General features: G+C 36.3%; 1 protein-coding gene across 1 annotated transcript in view; it reads left to right on the forward strand.

Moving 5' to 3' along the window:
- LOC130158820 (connector enhancer of kinase suppressor of ras 2-like) overlaps positions 1-15,779 on the forward strand; it is a 206,570-nt gene that overhangs the window by 95,915 nt on the left and 94,876 nt on the right. The window contains exons 5-7 of the mRNA XM_056359880.1: positions 1,314-1,401; positions 8,825-8,866; positions 13,400-13,519. Of these exons, the coding sequence (XP_056215855.1) occupies positions 1,314-1,401; positions 8,825-8,866; positions 13,400-13,519 (250 nt within the window). The remainder of the gene's footprint in view (positions 1-1,313; positions 1,402-8,824; positions 8,867-13,399; positions 13,520-15,779) is intronic.

Below are 15,779 nucleotides of genomic sequence, written 5' to 3' on the forward strand. Positions count from 1 at the left end.
TTCCTTGATCCTTTATGCATGAGAATAATTCTTTGGGTTGTCTTGTTTTTGTTCTTTCTTTTTCTCTTGCACTCTTCTATTCTAATACTACAGTGGCAGTTCTGAAATTCTAACTCTGAATTCTATTTTGCAACTTTCTCAAATATTTGAGGCAAAAATGTGATACCCTTTTCTGTCAGGAGGCTGTTAAAGTTTTATCTAGTTATTTTTTCAGATTCTTTCAGTCTAACAGTATTTTGTGTGGAATTAGTACTTCTGTGCTATTCCAAGTTGACATCTCACTGACACAAGTAGCAACGTCATCAGTAATTTCAGAAGAAGGGAAAGAAAGAAAAGATTTTGGAGTTTGAACTGTCCTTCAGCCATCAAAAAGACACAAAAATGCTGGAGTTGAGCAAATCAATTAAGAATATTCAAATAAATTATAGTACTTGCTTAGTCTGAAAATTAAATTAGAGTTTTTATCGAGTAAGACTGATGTGTTAGGTACAGTTGTGGTGTTGGTTAACACTCAACAATCAAGCACTGGTTTCTTTTATATGTGAATTGAGAATGTGATTAAAAATATTTCTCTGAATAAATGCAGTTATAATTTTGATTGCAGAAAAAATGAAACCAAAACATAAAATAACACCAGATCATTTATGTTTCTCTTTCTTTGGAGTTACAGCAATGGATAGCTTTATCTTGAATCTGAATGCTCTTGAATATATAAAAGGCACTTTGGAAATCACAGTGAAAGTTAATCACCCTCCTTTACAGGCTTTGTATAATCCTGGTGACATCTTCCTAACCTAATGCCAGCAGTCATACTCTCTCAGGCTATGACCTTGTCAGCTCTTAAAAATTCAAATGGGGTCAGATTCAGCTAGAATTTGGAGCGCCTGAAGAAAATCCAAGTGTGCAGGAAGCTGTTAGTGATTAAGTAAGCATTACTTTGCTCTCTGAATTAAGGTGCTAATGGCTGCTGAAGAGTGATGTCCTACTATAAATATTCTCTTTTTAGTGAGCTGTACAAAGGAAATCTGGATTATTTGCAATTATTTGGAAGCTCTTATTTTTGCTTTCCACAAGAATGATAATTTCTGATGTTCTGGCCAAAAAGTAGTTTACAACCTTCCTGCCTGTTTTGTTTCTTGTTTCAAAGGTGTATGTCACAAAAGCTGTGTAACTTGCTGCTGGAGATCATCATGATTAGGTTTTTCACACTTCTGTGGTGTAGAACTGAACTCTGTATTACATATATCAGCTTATACTGTAAACAGGTGTTATAATCCTTAATGCTGTATAAACCTGCCCTTCCTTTGTCACAGGTCTCCATTTGTCAGTGTGACAGAATACTCACTGTTGAAAAACAATATTGTTCAACTGTGCCTGGAACTAACAACCATTGTGCAACAGGTAGGAGTGTTTATCTTCCACTCTGAGTCCTCTTCATACTGTTGCTTAAAAATTGTAATAGGAAAACATTACTAAACTTTTACTTCACCAGAAAAATTATTTTAGCATTACCTCTATGTTCTTTGCATATTCTCTTTCTCTGGGAGTGATGGGAAGATTTTTGGACTTTGGTTATCTTCACGTGCCTGGATACTTTGAAGGGCAGTGTGAAGTTTAAAATAATCCACTTTGATTTTGAGTAGACAAATTCATGTCAGGTTCTCTATCACCATGCAAGTGTTAAGAGAACAAAGCCACAGTGGGAAACAGTTTAACTACTGCTAACAGTGTATTATTACAGATTAAAATATAAATGATCAAAAATCTTTCAGGGACAAGTTTTTACAATACATACAAATGCAACTTGTAGTGTTGCTTCTTCACTTAAAGGATAGCCAGTTTCATGAAAGTTGTGTAATGATTAACATGAAATATTCATAACATTAAACAAACCGCATATGGAAAAAAAGATGGTAGTATTATCATCACTGTTATTCATTAATTAATTGTAATATAGTACAGTCCACAGGAACATAAAATTAATATAGTCTCTGACAGTCTGCCCCTGACATAAGACAAGAGGATACACAAAGGTACAGAAAGATTGAGTGGAAATACTTTTTAGAACCACAGTGAGCTCCCTCACCTGTGAGTGGAGGAAAATATTGACGAGACAAAACAGTGCTATGGGAATGTGTGGAGAGGTTAGAGAGCAGGCAGGGCTGCCTTGGAATGAAGCAAAAGAGAAAGATAAAAGTGTTGTGGGAGGGAAGGCAAGATGAAAGCTTAGCTAAAGCTGTAGTTCGTAAGCACCTTAAATTGGCTGTCTCCAATATACAGGGCACCACTGCCTGCTTCTGTCCTATGCTGGCACAGTTTTCCAGGTAACCTCGCAGTAGACCGATCATAGACCTCATCTAATTTGAAAGGCTTCCTGGAGTAATAGCAAACTTCGCCTGCCCCCTGCCCCGCTCAATTTCATTTTAGTTCTTGGAAAAAAAGAACTAAGGATGATAACTATCAGTCTTTGTATTTTACACTATTATCCTTAATTTATAATATTCAGCTTTATTCCTTTTAGAAACTTTGTCCTTTATGCGTTTCTGCAGTGTAAAACAAAGACCTTTTTTCTCTTTTCTTGGTTTAAAAATTCCTATGTAGGCATTTAATTATTCATGTGTCTTCATTAAGCTTTCTCTTACAAGGTGTGTATAGCACTAGGCTATTTTTGATTTACAGACTAAGCAAAATGAACTCTACAGTATAACAAGTTTGGATTTTGATTCCGCCCTTCAACTGATATTTGTTTGAGTTTTATTTTTTCCTGTGGTCTAGGTGAAAATAGTATAATTTTGAATTGCTGTCTCCATTTTTGTTGTTCATTTCACTGCTTCTGGCAGTTGAAATTCTGTTCTACTATGCCAGCAATACTTTGGTTCTTTTTTACCCTCCAATTTTTCAACTCCACTTCATAAGTTGTCCTCCTTTTGACAACTTAAAAACAAATCTATTTTTTATCATAAACTCCAAGATATTCCAGGATGAAGAATGTTTAGTTAGTTCTTCAGGACTGTTACAAATAAAATTTTGTCTTTTTCTTATCTTATTGTCAGATCTGGGTTGTTTGATAGTCATCTATTAAGATCTTTTTACAGTATATTGAACTTGTCACCAGAAAGAGCTGATAAAATCATTCATAGGCAGACGGTGTTCCTGTTACTAACTATATCTGAGGAAAATTGATCTTAATGTGTGAAAGCAGAAATGTCTTACCTAAACCAGAATTGCAGTCTTAACTGTAGGATAAAATATGAATTGAAAGATGTAGCTAATAAAAACCTAGATCTCAGATCTTTTCTGATACTCCTTGTTTTACAAATTATATAAACTTTAGATATCTAATTCAGTCAGTGTGAAAGCAGCAGTCAAGGCTATGCATTTGGCACATTGAGTGAGGAATGGCTTCAACCTGAAGATTTCTTTTGTGCAAAATTAACATGCTATATGTGCATAACTTACAGCTGCCCCCTGAGGTGAACTTCCTTCTAAATAGGGGGCATTACTATGTAAACTTAGTTTAATATTGACACAGCTTATGAATCTCCTTGCTATGATGTATGTATCTGAGTGACATACTCTTATATCTAACCAGAAAGTAGGTTTTTTAGGTTTTAGGTCATATTCTTTGTATGAGTGTGAAGATGAGAACTTCATTCAAAATTTAAACCAGACATGAACTGCAATATCAGGTGTTATTCTTTACATACCATGTAAATGTCTCAACAAATAAGCAGTCACTTGTTAATCTGTAAACAGTATCTTCTCATGCTGGTTACAAGAACACTGATCTTCTATCCTTTTGTTTTAGAGGAGTTTTTATGTCCATTTATGCTTCTGAATGCACTTTATTCTACTCAATTTTCTTATCCCTCATGATCTCACCTTTACTAAAATAAGTAGGGAAACTATAAAAGAACAGTGTTATGCAGAAAGCTGCAGAAACATCCGATTTTGAGGTGCAATGTCCCATCAAAATGTATTGATGATAATGTGCAAAAAAAAGCATGTTAGAACAGGGTATTGAAATGTTTGATCTTCCTCACTTCATTTCGAAGTATAGCTCTAGCTTTAAGGTAGACTAGCTCTCCTTTTTGCTCTGAAAATGAATCCATCAGACTATCTTAAATGAATTTGGATTTGGGATTTGGATTTGGTCATGTTTTAGTGCCAAGGCTACCCTGGGGGAAAGATAACTAGAATAACTGGGGAAGAACAGGTTTGGAATTTTGTTCATAAAATGTAGCCATTGGTTAATTTTTCATTTAGTAGAAAGACTTCACTAATTCTACTAGAAGCTGGTTTTCTGACTTTTTTTTCCTGAATGTCAAAGAATTTTAAACCTGTGATAGACACTTTTGATATGTACATTAAACTGCATGAACAAACATTGTCTAAACAAAAAGTTTGTGTCTTACCAAAGTATGTCAGCACAACTTAAGCTGATTATTTTCCAACAGAAGCCAAACATATTTTTTTGTTCTCCCCTTTATTATTGTTTAATTAACCTTGCTGAGATAAATTCAGAGACTATATCACAGATTTTGACCCTAATTTTTAGTCAAATACTTTATGTTTAGGGTGAAGCATGTGTTTTTTGAAACTATCTCATTGGTACTGCAACTGATAGAAACTGTTGTTTCTTAGTAGTTTCCTGTACTTGGTATAACTTCTAAATTAGCCTTCCTCTGGGTGGGTGGGTGGACTAGGTAACCTCTAGAGGTCCCTTCCACCTGAATTATTCTGTGATTCAGCAAGTGCCATTAAAAACATGGGTGTTATTTTCAGTTTGAACTTTGCAGACTGCAGCTTTCAGTCCCTCAATCTTACTTTGCTTGCATTTGCTAAAGAACATTTTGTTATCAAACATCTGTTCACTGTTTTCTAAATATAGATTGTGATCAAGCTTTTACCTTAATTAAACCAAGTAAAAGTTACTTTAGTGTATTTACTGTTGTATACTGGCCTTATTTCAGAGCAATCTCATTTTTTTTTAATGTGTGAATTCCAGAAGGGTATGTTTGGTTTTATGTATGCAAGCAATATATTTTTAAATATCATTTTTTCATATCCACAATTCAAAGATTGCAGTAGATCTTTACTGCAGTGTTATATTGGGAAATGGCATTCAACTGGCAAACATCACAAAGTCTTAACTTCTCTTTCAAGCTGCTCCTTTACAGGGTCTCTGTTTCTTTTCAGTAGTTGACTCAACTCATGCTGTTTTATTGTACTAAGTTAATGAACTAAATATTTTATATGTATTGGTATTTTTATGTGTTAGTTAACTGTCCCCAAGACTTGTCATAAAACATTTTTTATGGTATCTGCAAATTTCAGTAGTACTTGCATTTTTTTCCTTTGGGAATTAGAAACTAAAATTACAAATATAGTGTGGGTGAGCACAAGTCCTACTGACCTTTTCTCTTTATGAATATTCAAAAGAATGCTGTTTAATAGAGTTACAAAGGTGTACTGTACCTTTGAAAGGCAGGATGTTCTGGATAGAGCAGAAGCTGGCTTGTATGCAATACTGCTGCTGTGACTGGTTTTGCAATCCCTGTATTTTACCATTTTACAGAGGGGAGATGGAATGCAGCTACTAATTTTTTAAAGTTTTTTAAACTGTAAGAAAAAACATTTTTAACGTCATCTTGCTTATGGAGGATGTAGAAAGATTATCACTATAACTATTCTTTATTTTCTAAGAAAAATAGATCAAAAATATAAACATGTTAGTCTTGGAAGATTTTTTTTTAATGAGATCCCTAGTGCATTGCTATTTATCAGAGAAAAATAAATCAGAAGAATATTGTGACCTACATATCTTAATGTTTTAGTATAATATTGCAAGTGCTTTTAACCTCTCAGTTAAACTAGCCTGATGTATTTATAAAAATAGTCTATGCATCTATCTTGGAAGGAATCCCAAAGCCATTAACATTTTTAATGCTAATGTAATCTTGAATGCACGACATAAGTGTAGCTAACATTAATTCTGCTCTACAAAACAGTAAAATTTGAGTTTTACTATACATAAGTCTTCTATTCTTTGACCTGAAGTAATTAGGTTTGTTCAGAATGAAGCTTATACTGTATTTTAGAACAGAAATTAAAGGAGTAATTTAGAAATGAGCATTCTCTCTGAAGTCAAGCTGTAAGCCCTGCTGTGATCATTTTGTTCTCTTGGTACTTGGAGGGTTAAAAGGAGATGGTGGATGTGCTGTTTGAAGTGTGTAAAACTTGTAGGAAAAACTGCCTTGGGCATTACCAGCCAAACTGACTAATTGAATTCTTTTTTTGTGCTATAGAAAATAACAGTATGAATACAGAAGAAACATCAAAGGGATGCTTGACCATGAAATGCTAATATAAATTCTTCTCTGTGTTCCTTGGCACTCGTGGTGGTCTTTCTTATTCTGTAGCAATATTCTCTAAAGTGTATTCACTTAGAAATCAGTTTCTCTACAAAAGTGCCAATCCTCCAAACTGAGCATGACCCTTAGCCCTGAGGGTGCCAGGGTTCCCTGTGCCCAGGGCTGAGAGGCTCGGGTGGGCTGGAGCTGCTCTGCAGCCTCAGGTGGGCTGAGGGACGGGGTCCTCAGAGCAGCACCCAAGAAAGAAGGTTCTAGAGCTGTGCCTGGCCGCAGCGGGTGGGATATCGCTGAGGGTCTGAGCTCCTGGACAAGAGGAGCAGAGATCTGCCAGTTAACTGCTATTTCTCATATAGAGTACGACAGCCTAAGCTGATCATATAGCTGATCTTCTTCTAGAGTAAACGGAGGGAGGATGTTGGAATTATTTCATGGGAAGTTTAAAGCAATTAACTGTTACTGCTAACATACTAAGATCCAAGGAGGAAATCTTAAGAACTACAGTGAATCTTAAGTTAATTGGGGGGATCTTTTAGGTATATCAGCAATTCAAGTTTTACTTGAAAAGTTATTCAAGGAAAAAGACAAGTAAGAAAGATGGGTTGGTTGGGTTTTTTTACTTCTCATATCCCTATCCTTAAAAATATGTCCTGAAATCCTTACATCCTTCTCTTGCTTTGTAGAAAGCTTTTTCCAATGTGACATAGTATTTTGAGAAGTATTTTACCATTTCCCAACGTAACTTTTCTTTATTGGCTCTTAATTCACTGAGATGTAAATGATCAGTTCCAATATGGTGTAGAGAAGTCGCGCACGCTGAGCAGGGTGCTGCCTGGCCGGGTGTGTGTTATGGCGGCCCCTTCGCTGCCCCCTCACCGGGCGCTGGCCCTGCCGCCAGCCACAGCCTCCCCCGCTCCCTGAGTGCGGACAGGTGCTGGATACCCCAGGAACAGCTTCTCCTCAGATTTTGTCACAGCAAAGCACCCCTTTATGACAGGCAGGTGTCGCAGGCTGGTGCTCACCGCGTAGGAGTGTGGTGGGCTGCCTCAGGGGAGGGGCGGAAGGTTCTAGAGCTGGGGGGAGCGTGGAGCCCTGCTGTGGGGGCTGAGGCCTTGGCAGAGGGTGACCAAAGTATCCAGGGACCCTAATCTCTACTCTGTCTGGCAAACTTGACTTTTCTGTACTTTCCTTTTAATTTTGTATTTTAGTAAAATATAGCCGGAGAGCCCAGTGGTGATTTGTAGTGCGGCCTGGCTGGGGAAGGGTAGGTAGAGCTGGCCCAGTGCACTTGGGCCCTCTCCTGTAGGAAGGGGTTAAATACTGCCTTGCCACTCCTGTCTGGTGCTTTAGAGAGGGGATTTTACTGAGGAAATTCTCAACACATTAAAAAGCAGAAGAAGCAGTAGATCTCTTAGGAATTGTATGCTTTGTTTTATGAAGGAAAAGTAGTATTTTAGCCACTGTAATATCACTAAATCAAAACACAGATTGAGAGAGTAATGACTTCAAGTTATGAAGTGATAAGATTTATTATTCTTAAAATGATAGCCAAAATAGGAAAATGACTGCTTTAGAAGTTAAAAGTCTTCAGCAAATTAAGAAGTTGATCAGGAATATTGTGTTTCAGGCCTGCTTTAAATTGATTAATAGCAACGTTGTATAATGGAAAGCTGGGATGAAGTTGTTCTTTGGGAAATCTTAAGGCAGTGAAACCCCCTGGTTATCCCTGGACCAGTGCTCAGCATGAGCAAGCCCATGTCCTATCTTGTCCCTTTTTGGTGTGGCTTGTGCCTTCCAAAGTCCAAAGCTAGAGCAGCTATGGGGCTTTTTCCAAGAGATGGGACCACTGTTGTTTCTTGTCCCTTGTGGATGGTGTAGACAATCAGCAACCATCTTGAAGCAAAAGATGGAGCAAACCAAACTGACAGTGTGGACACACCATGTTTAGCATCTTTAGCACTGCACCTGTTGTAAAAATATTTTCTGTTTACTTTCCCTTCCTATGCTTTATAGTAACACAACCTACCTAGTGCTAGGTCTGACACAACTGTCTGCACCCCTCACAGCTTGTGGAACAGGTAATAAACATATTACTTGATTTGAGGCTTGGCAGTGTATCTCTCGCTCTGCACATCATTGAAATTCTGACATGCCAGATTAATTATACTCAGTTACTTTTTTCCTCACTATTGTGGCTATTATATTGTTGCTAATATTGAACACAAGTTTCAGGGCTTTCAAAGGAAAAATAGATCCCTGAGGTTAACCAGCCACGAGAGTAGTTGTTTCCTGAAATTGTAAAGCAACCTTTTGGTCAAGACAAAACTCAAGAGATCACTTGTCTTTACAGGAACCTCTGTAAGAGATAGTTATCAGCATACAGCCTTCTTTTATTTCTTATTAGGAAATTTAAAATAATGTGCATTAATTGTTTTTGTTTCATTTTCCCACAGGATTGTACAGTCTATGAAACAGAAAACAAAATTCTTCATGTGGTAAGTAATCTAATTATTCTGCTTTGGTATTCTCTAATCCTACCCCATCCACTTAAATGATTTAAAAAGAAATTAAATCTACAATAGGAATATAAAGTTTCTTACTATTTGACACAACTTCCGATGAATGGTATAAGTTGCTGAAAGTTAAATTTTTCATAATTAAGATCAAATACTTAAAAAGCTAAAAATTCTTTTCAAGACCAGCAATAAAGACATCAGCTTACATATTTTGTGGCCCCCTGAAATGGTACAAGTTAGTTATGACTCCTACCAGCCAGTGTAATGACTGCCCCAGTACCCTAGATTTAACACTCAAAAATATCTTTTTTTTGCATCAACATAACGAAATGGAGAGACAATACCCAAGCAATACTACTAATAATTTTTTCACCAAAGGCGTTGTTTCCAGTTTCTCCGAATGTTGGAGGCTTTTGAAATGTGGTGTCGTTCACTTAAGAACAATTCCTACCAAGCCTTTTTATTCTTTCCTCAATTGGAACTTTTTCAAATGTAAGGCTTAAGAATTGGCTTTCTTCTGGTACTCCCTAACTTACACCTGTTTATTTTAGCAGGCAGGGTGTGATACTCCCTCTCACTCTTCTCACACAGTTCCGTGCAGTAATGCTCTCTGTTATACCTACAGTTAATTAAAAATACATAATTATTGTTCTTACATTGTTTTAGAAGCTTCACGGACCTCTTACTAGTGTGGTATTCTTACTAGGATTGTTGGTATTGAATTCCAGCAATGGATCCATCAGACCTGGTGCATTATTAGCTTCACTGGTTGTCAGACTGCGCACTTTGTGCCTTCAGCACTCAAAAATTCTAATGACAAAGGGGAATTGCAGAACCTTACACAAAGTTATTGATTAGATATTGGCCTTTGAGTTCAAATACTTTGTATTTTCCTGATACTGGCACTGAAAACTTGTACTAACACTGAGATAGAGTTAAAGCCTACGGTGAAAAGAAAATCTCAAAGGATTTACAAGTTCAGATAAGCTTTTGATAAGCTCTAACCAAGTGCCTGAATTTTTTTTTTTAAAGCCTTTTACACACACTCTGCTTCCAGCGGGGATTAAAATTTGTCATAAAACATTGATGTGCTGCTAAATTCAGAAAGCATGCAGGGACGTTTAGAAAAAGGCTTACTGTTGCAAACCTGATTCTGAAAAGAACTTTTAAAAGCACCTGAAATCTTCTTGGATTTTCAGTGTGTGTGTGTGTGTGTATATATATATACATACACACATACATATATACACATCTTTTTAACCCACAATTATAACCACATATGACTTCTAGAACTATATCTTCAGCAGGAATGTTATTTTTGACTTCTCTACCTTTTCTGAATGGAAACCTAGAAGAATAGATGAGAGGAGAGAAAAGTTTCCATTTTTAGGTATTCCATAGGCTCAGCAGTGAAAACATGATGAACCTTAAGGTACCTAGATCCCAAGGCAGTAGAACTCACCTTAGCCTAAGAAAAATCACATGAAACCACCTGATTCAGAGCATCCAGGCTCTGAGAATCAACCCATTTATCATTGTAACTGTGGGTGAAGTGAGAATCACCACCTTTCTCACAGCATATTAACAAAAAAAAAAAAATTTACTCGAAGGACACTGTATTCAAGAATAAACTTTGTAAATTGTTCATTTTTTACAGTCCCTTTATTTCTAAAAATAAGAAATTGTGATGCTTTAAAGAAGAATTTCACATTTATAAGAGATAGACTCTATAACTCTCAAACACCACATGGTGTTTTGTCTTATTTCTGAAAGATATTAAGAAAGATATACTTAGAAGTAAAGACAGATTTCAAAAACTATAATCCATGATTGACTTTTTTCATTGGTTACTGAAGAGGTTCACTGAGGTGTGGAGTTATTTAGAAGAGCTCCACGCCAGGGCAGCATGTGTTCAGGTGATGTGATTGCTGGTGCACTGTTGCCATTCCCTCACTAGCCATATGATTAGACTATGTATACTCTGCAACTGAGGTATTACGGAAAAGGTAAATTATGGAGGAGTGGTCTTCAGGATCACTTAAACTGCATGTCTGGGAGTCAGGTTTCTTTTTTTTTCCTATCTGCTCAGCAAAATGTGCTTTATCAGGGCTGCATCAGTTCTCTAGACTAAGAGAGTGCACCTATGATAATTAAAAATTACAACCTGCTAGATGTTCTTTCTTTCAACAGTAAATACAGATTAGTAACTTCCATTCACTGGACTGACCCCGCAGTGGTTGCCATAGTAAAATACTTCTTGTGACGTATAAGTTTGTATGGATTGTTCAAGACTTAGTGGTTTTCTAGAGATTCTGTTCTTGTCATAGCCCATTGAAAGAAATGTAATAAATGGGTTTAGGTGTTGGATGGCCTGTAAAACTGTATGTAAAGTTCTTCTGCAACAGGTACTCAACTTTTGGAAGAACCCATTTTTGTTCAAGATTTTCTTAAGTGCAGTAGTATTGCGCCATCTGGAGAGTGTGAACTTTGCTTTCTGTGGTTTTGGAACTAGTACACAAGATTTAGTTCCTTTCTGTTTTTTTTAATGCCAAAAATACTTTAGCTCATGTTGATAGTGCCATAACAACCATTACTTCCTGACCCTGTGCTATTATTCATATATTCTGCTCAGTTGCTCCCATTTACACTGTCTGAGCCTTTGCATTATTTACAACTGGTGTCAGGTCTCTCTTGTATCTGCTGAAATACTTTTACAGCATACTAATATTTTTAATTATTTTACTATCATTTTTCTTGACTGTTTTCCTCATGCTAAAATCCTACATAGATTTTAGGTAGCTTTGTGAATCATGGAGAGATCTTAAGGATTTTAACTGTGAAGTTGACAAATTTTGTGTTTATTTTGTTCTAAAGTTTATTTACAGAAAAAGTATTTCCATGTGACAACTATAAAGTTAAAACATTACATCAGAAAGTAGAAAGTGTTGTTTCTGGGGTTTAGTCTGCATCTAATCTGCACCTGTGATCTGGAACGTTAGGGCATAAGAGAGGGCTTCAGTTTGAAATCATAGTAATATTTTGAGATGACAGTAATTGAAAAGCTGGGTGAAAGCATATACTCAGAGACAGGGTCAGCCACCAGTTCATATGTAGAACAGCAGTACAGCATGTTTTTTGAGCAAGCCAGTTTCTATACCTCTGGTGTGAGAAGACAGGTCCTAAAGTTTTGTTTAGGGGTTCTGGCCCAAAGCTGAAACTGCTAGAAATATTTCTGATAATGGTGACCTTTAGATGCAGTTATGCCTACCTGAGTGGGATGCTTTGCATCTTGCCGCTGATACAAAATACAAATGCCACTTCCAGTACTCCAGAGCTGTACTTTTATACAGTGAATGGAAATATAATCTATAAATTCAGTCATAATAAATAATAATAAATAATAAATTTATTCTTTAAGACAACTTTATTTGTTTAACTTATAAGTGTAGGATCAAATGAGATATTAGAAATCTTCATGCTTTTGCAAAAGCCTGAAATAAAACTTCCCTTAAGGGATTTCACTAGAATTTGCTATAATTAGGGCAAATGAGAGTATAGTCCCCAAAGGAAAATAGATGCATACAACTTTGACAGGAAGACCATTCTGAAATTCATCTAAATGAATGCTTTGAGATTAGGTTCAAATATTTTTAGGCATAGTCTTTTCGAAGGAACGCTTTAAGCAACACATGCAAACTTGGCAATAAATCTTTACTCATGAAGATTCCCTGAGAGTGCAGATCCTTTCTGATCCATAGACTTACTGTTTGTCTTTGATGGATGGGTTTAATCTGTCAGCATCACTGATACCATCTATGCAATGGGTTCCTGCTTTGAAGGTGTTTGTGTGGACTGGTATTAAGAGATCTTTAGCTGGGAGGCAGGATAACATAAAATTATTGCATAGTTGTAGAGATTTAGAATATCAGTTAAAGGATGTGTTCAAAAATGCATAAGAATTTTACTTCAGGAAATAAATTAACTAAGGCATTTTCCTGCCAGTGCAATTTTTAACAAAGGAAGTTTCCTAAATTGTATAATGCAGAATTCACCTAATTATCATTGTTGGTAGGGTTGTGCCCATTATTTGGGAGCCAAAATAGATCATTAAGTCCATGTACAAGACATTTATTTGTACGTATTTACATATTCCATTGTATTTATAATGATACATTATAATGACAGATAAGTTCATCAGGTGTTGTGTTTGTTTTTTTTTTTAAAAAAAGTCATGTAGTTGGAGTGTGGAAGATAGTTTGTATATACAGATGTTCTCAGTGCACAGTAAAATCTTTTGGTCAGAATAACTGTACATGCATGTACTTTTCTTGACATTTATGGATATTTTCTGTTCCCTTAACCTCTTGTTCTTGACTTTCATATGCCTGCAGCATTTATAATGCTAAGAAGCAAAATGATCAGTTTATTCTCAGTTAGTTCTCAGAATAAGAACTTCTTTGCTAGTAGCTTCAGTTTAATATGAGGAATTATATTGACTTTTTTTCTTTGTAGTGTAAAACCTTGTCTGGGATTTGTGACCACATCATTTCGCTCTCATCTGATTCTCTGGTGTCACAGTCAGCACATCTTGAGGTAGTTCATCTCACCAGCATTATGCCCAGTGAGGGTTTGGTAAGTAGCAAAGCAGTTTAATTTTTAACTGTTAGAATACAGAATACAAGTTTCAGGTTTTTAGGGTGATTTCTTTTTTTAATTTATCGAGAAATCAAAATGTATTTTCATGCAATGTATTATTTTTTTGGTAAGCTGAATCAGATTTCTGAAAGTGGTTTAATTAACATCTAATGAAGGGATTTATTTTTTTTTAAATTTAAACCTGTTTTATCTACGGCTTCATGTGTAACTGGTAATGATATGAGCAGCTAAAGAAAAGTTACAGTCCTTTTGATAGCCTTTTTGCAGGTTTTGGAATGTACCAAAGTAATCCCCAAATACATACATATACAAATAAAATTAAATAAGTATCATTAATATGTTTTGCAAATGATTAGTGGAAGGTATGTTTCTTGGGCTTGCATAAAATCCTGTCAGAGTAACAACAGCATAATTACTTTGAGGTATACATACTAATTTGAGAATGATGTCTTTTAATAACATGGGGGGGTTGTATGACTACATAAGTTTACTTTATTCTTAGACTGTTAAAGTCAACAAAGAACATTACAACAACATAAACCACATGTCATTTAATTCCATGGCATCAGATGCTTAGCCCAGTATGTATATCCTGAAGACAGATATAATTTACTTGCTGTGCTGCTGCATCCCAACGGCCAGACGTGTTCCCTCTGTGGCCCAGTTTCCCCTCTTGGTTTGATTTCTGGGTTATTTCAGGGATATCCAGGAAACACCAGGTCGGTATCATTTACAGCCAGTGTATATATGCTGTAAATCTGTCAGTGCTTTCAACTTGCATTAGGACTACCACATCCTGCATACTAGCAGTCTGGATCTCTGTAGAGCTTTCCTTTCTGTCCAGAAATGTAATGTATTTCTGCTGGGCTGCTTACAGGAAAGTTCACTACCGGTGCTGACGAGAATGTGAACATAGATAGGATGTATTTTCCTTGGAGATGATGGAGCATAACAAGTGGGACTTGGCACTGCAAGTGTTTCCCATTCAGTGATGGCTCTAGATCTAGGACAGGGGTGTAGACTGGTGGAGGACAGAAAAAGTGTGATCTACTTCAAAAATGTCATGTTCTATAGTGAGCTGAAAACTTAATGGTGTGCAGACAGGTGTTTGTCAGGAGTTCTTGGTTATGAATGGTATACTTCCTAAGCAGCTTATCATAAATTGTCAGAGTATGATTTAAACCTAAATGTCCAAGATGAGAGTTGCTGGCTGTATTGTTGTGGCCGGTCAGGTGGTCCACAATTCCATCCAGACCACCCTCTTTCCTAATAGAACATCAGGCAGACAGGGCTGTGTTCTAAGAATGCTGGAGACTACAATCACTGCATGGAAAAACCATGGTGTAGTTCTCCATCTGCAGTGCACCCATAAGTTTATAGCCAACAAAACGCAGGAAGTGGGCACTGCTGACAGAGGACATGAGACAAATACTGCAATCAAAATTGCCCAACGATTTTTTTCTTTTCTCTCTTTTTTTTTTTTTTTTTAGAGTAAGTGAAATCACTGAATGACTGAGCTTTCTGTGCCTAATTGTGAAGGCGCTGTAACATGTTAGGTTGGAAAGTTCCTTATAATCAATTTTGCTGACACTGTGTTCTGTTTAGAAGAAAATATGAAAAAGGACTATAAATGGGAATAAAAGAAAAATCATGTGAAAAGGAAAAGAAAACATTAATCAGAATCAAATATAGAACAGAGTAATGAATTACAAATGGCTTTCTCATGATTGTATAGCAGTTTTTTTCCACAGGATTTCTGCTCCATTCAAGAGAAAAATGAGCACTATTCACTGAATGGAAAGTATTCAGAGTTCCGTTTTTATCCTTACCATTCAGTGTAGGGGTTGAGGTCTTATTTACCACACTTCAGCTAAGCTCTGCATTCCCTTGAGTTACTAATTTCATCATGAGTTATTGGGGTTTTTTTATATAAGGCCATATAAAAGCTGAGAGCTTCAGAGACACTAATTAATTTATCCTCACAACACACTTGTGAAAATGATATTGTGATTTTATAGATAGGAATATAACGCACAGAGCAATTTGTGTCAAAATCACCAAACCCCTATTTTTTAGGAGAAGCTTACCATACACTTTTTCAGAACACTTGTTACTTTTATATCATAAGCTTAAAACACAGTCTCTATTGGTTTTCAGTTTAGCTAAGGTTCTCAGAGAACTCTAGCTTTAGCTTCATACAGGGTGGGCACCTAGAAAATGAAGACAATTAATTGCC

The sequence above is a fragment of the Falco biarmicus genome, chromosome 14 (genome assembly GCF_023638135.1).
Source record: "Falco biarmicus isolate bFalBia1 chromosome 14, bFalBia1.pri, whole genome shotgun sequence".
In the NCBI taxonomy this organism is placed as follows: Eukaryota; Metazoa; Chordata; class Aves; order Falconiformes; family Falconidae; genus Falco; species Falco biarmicus.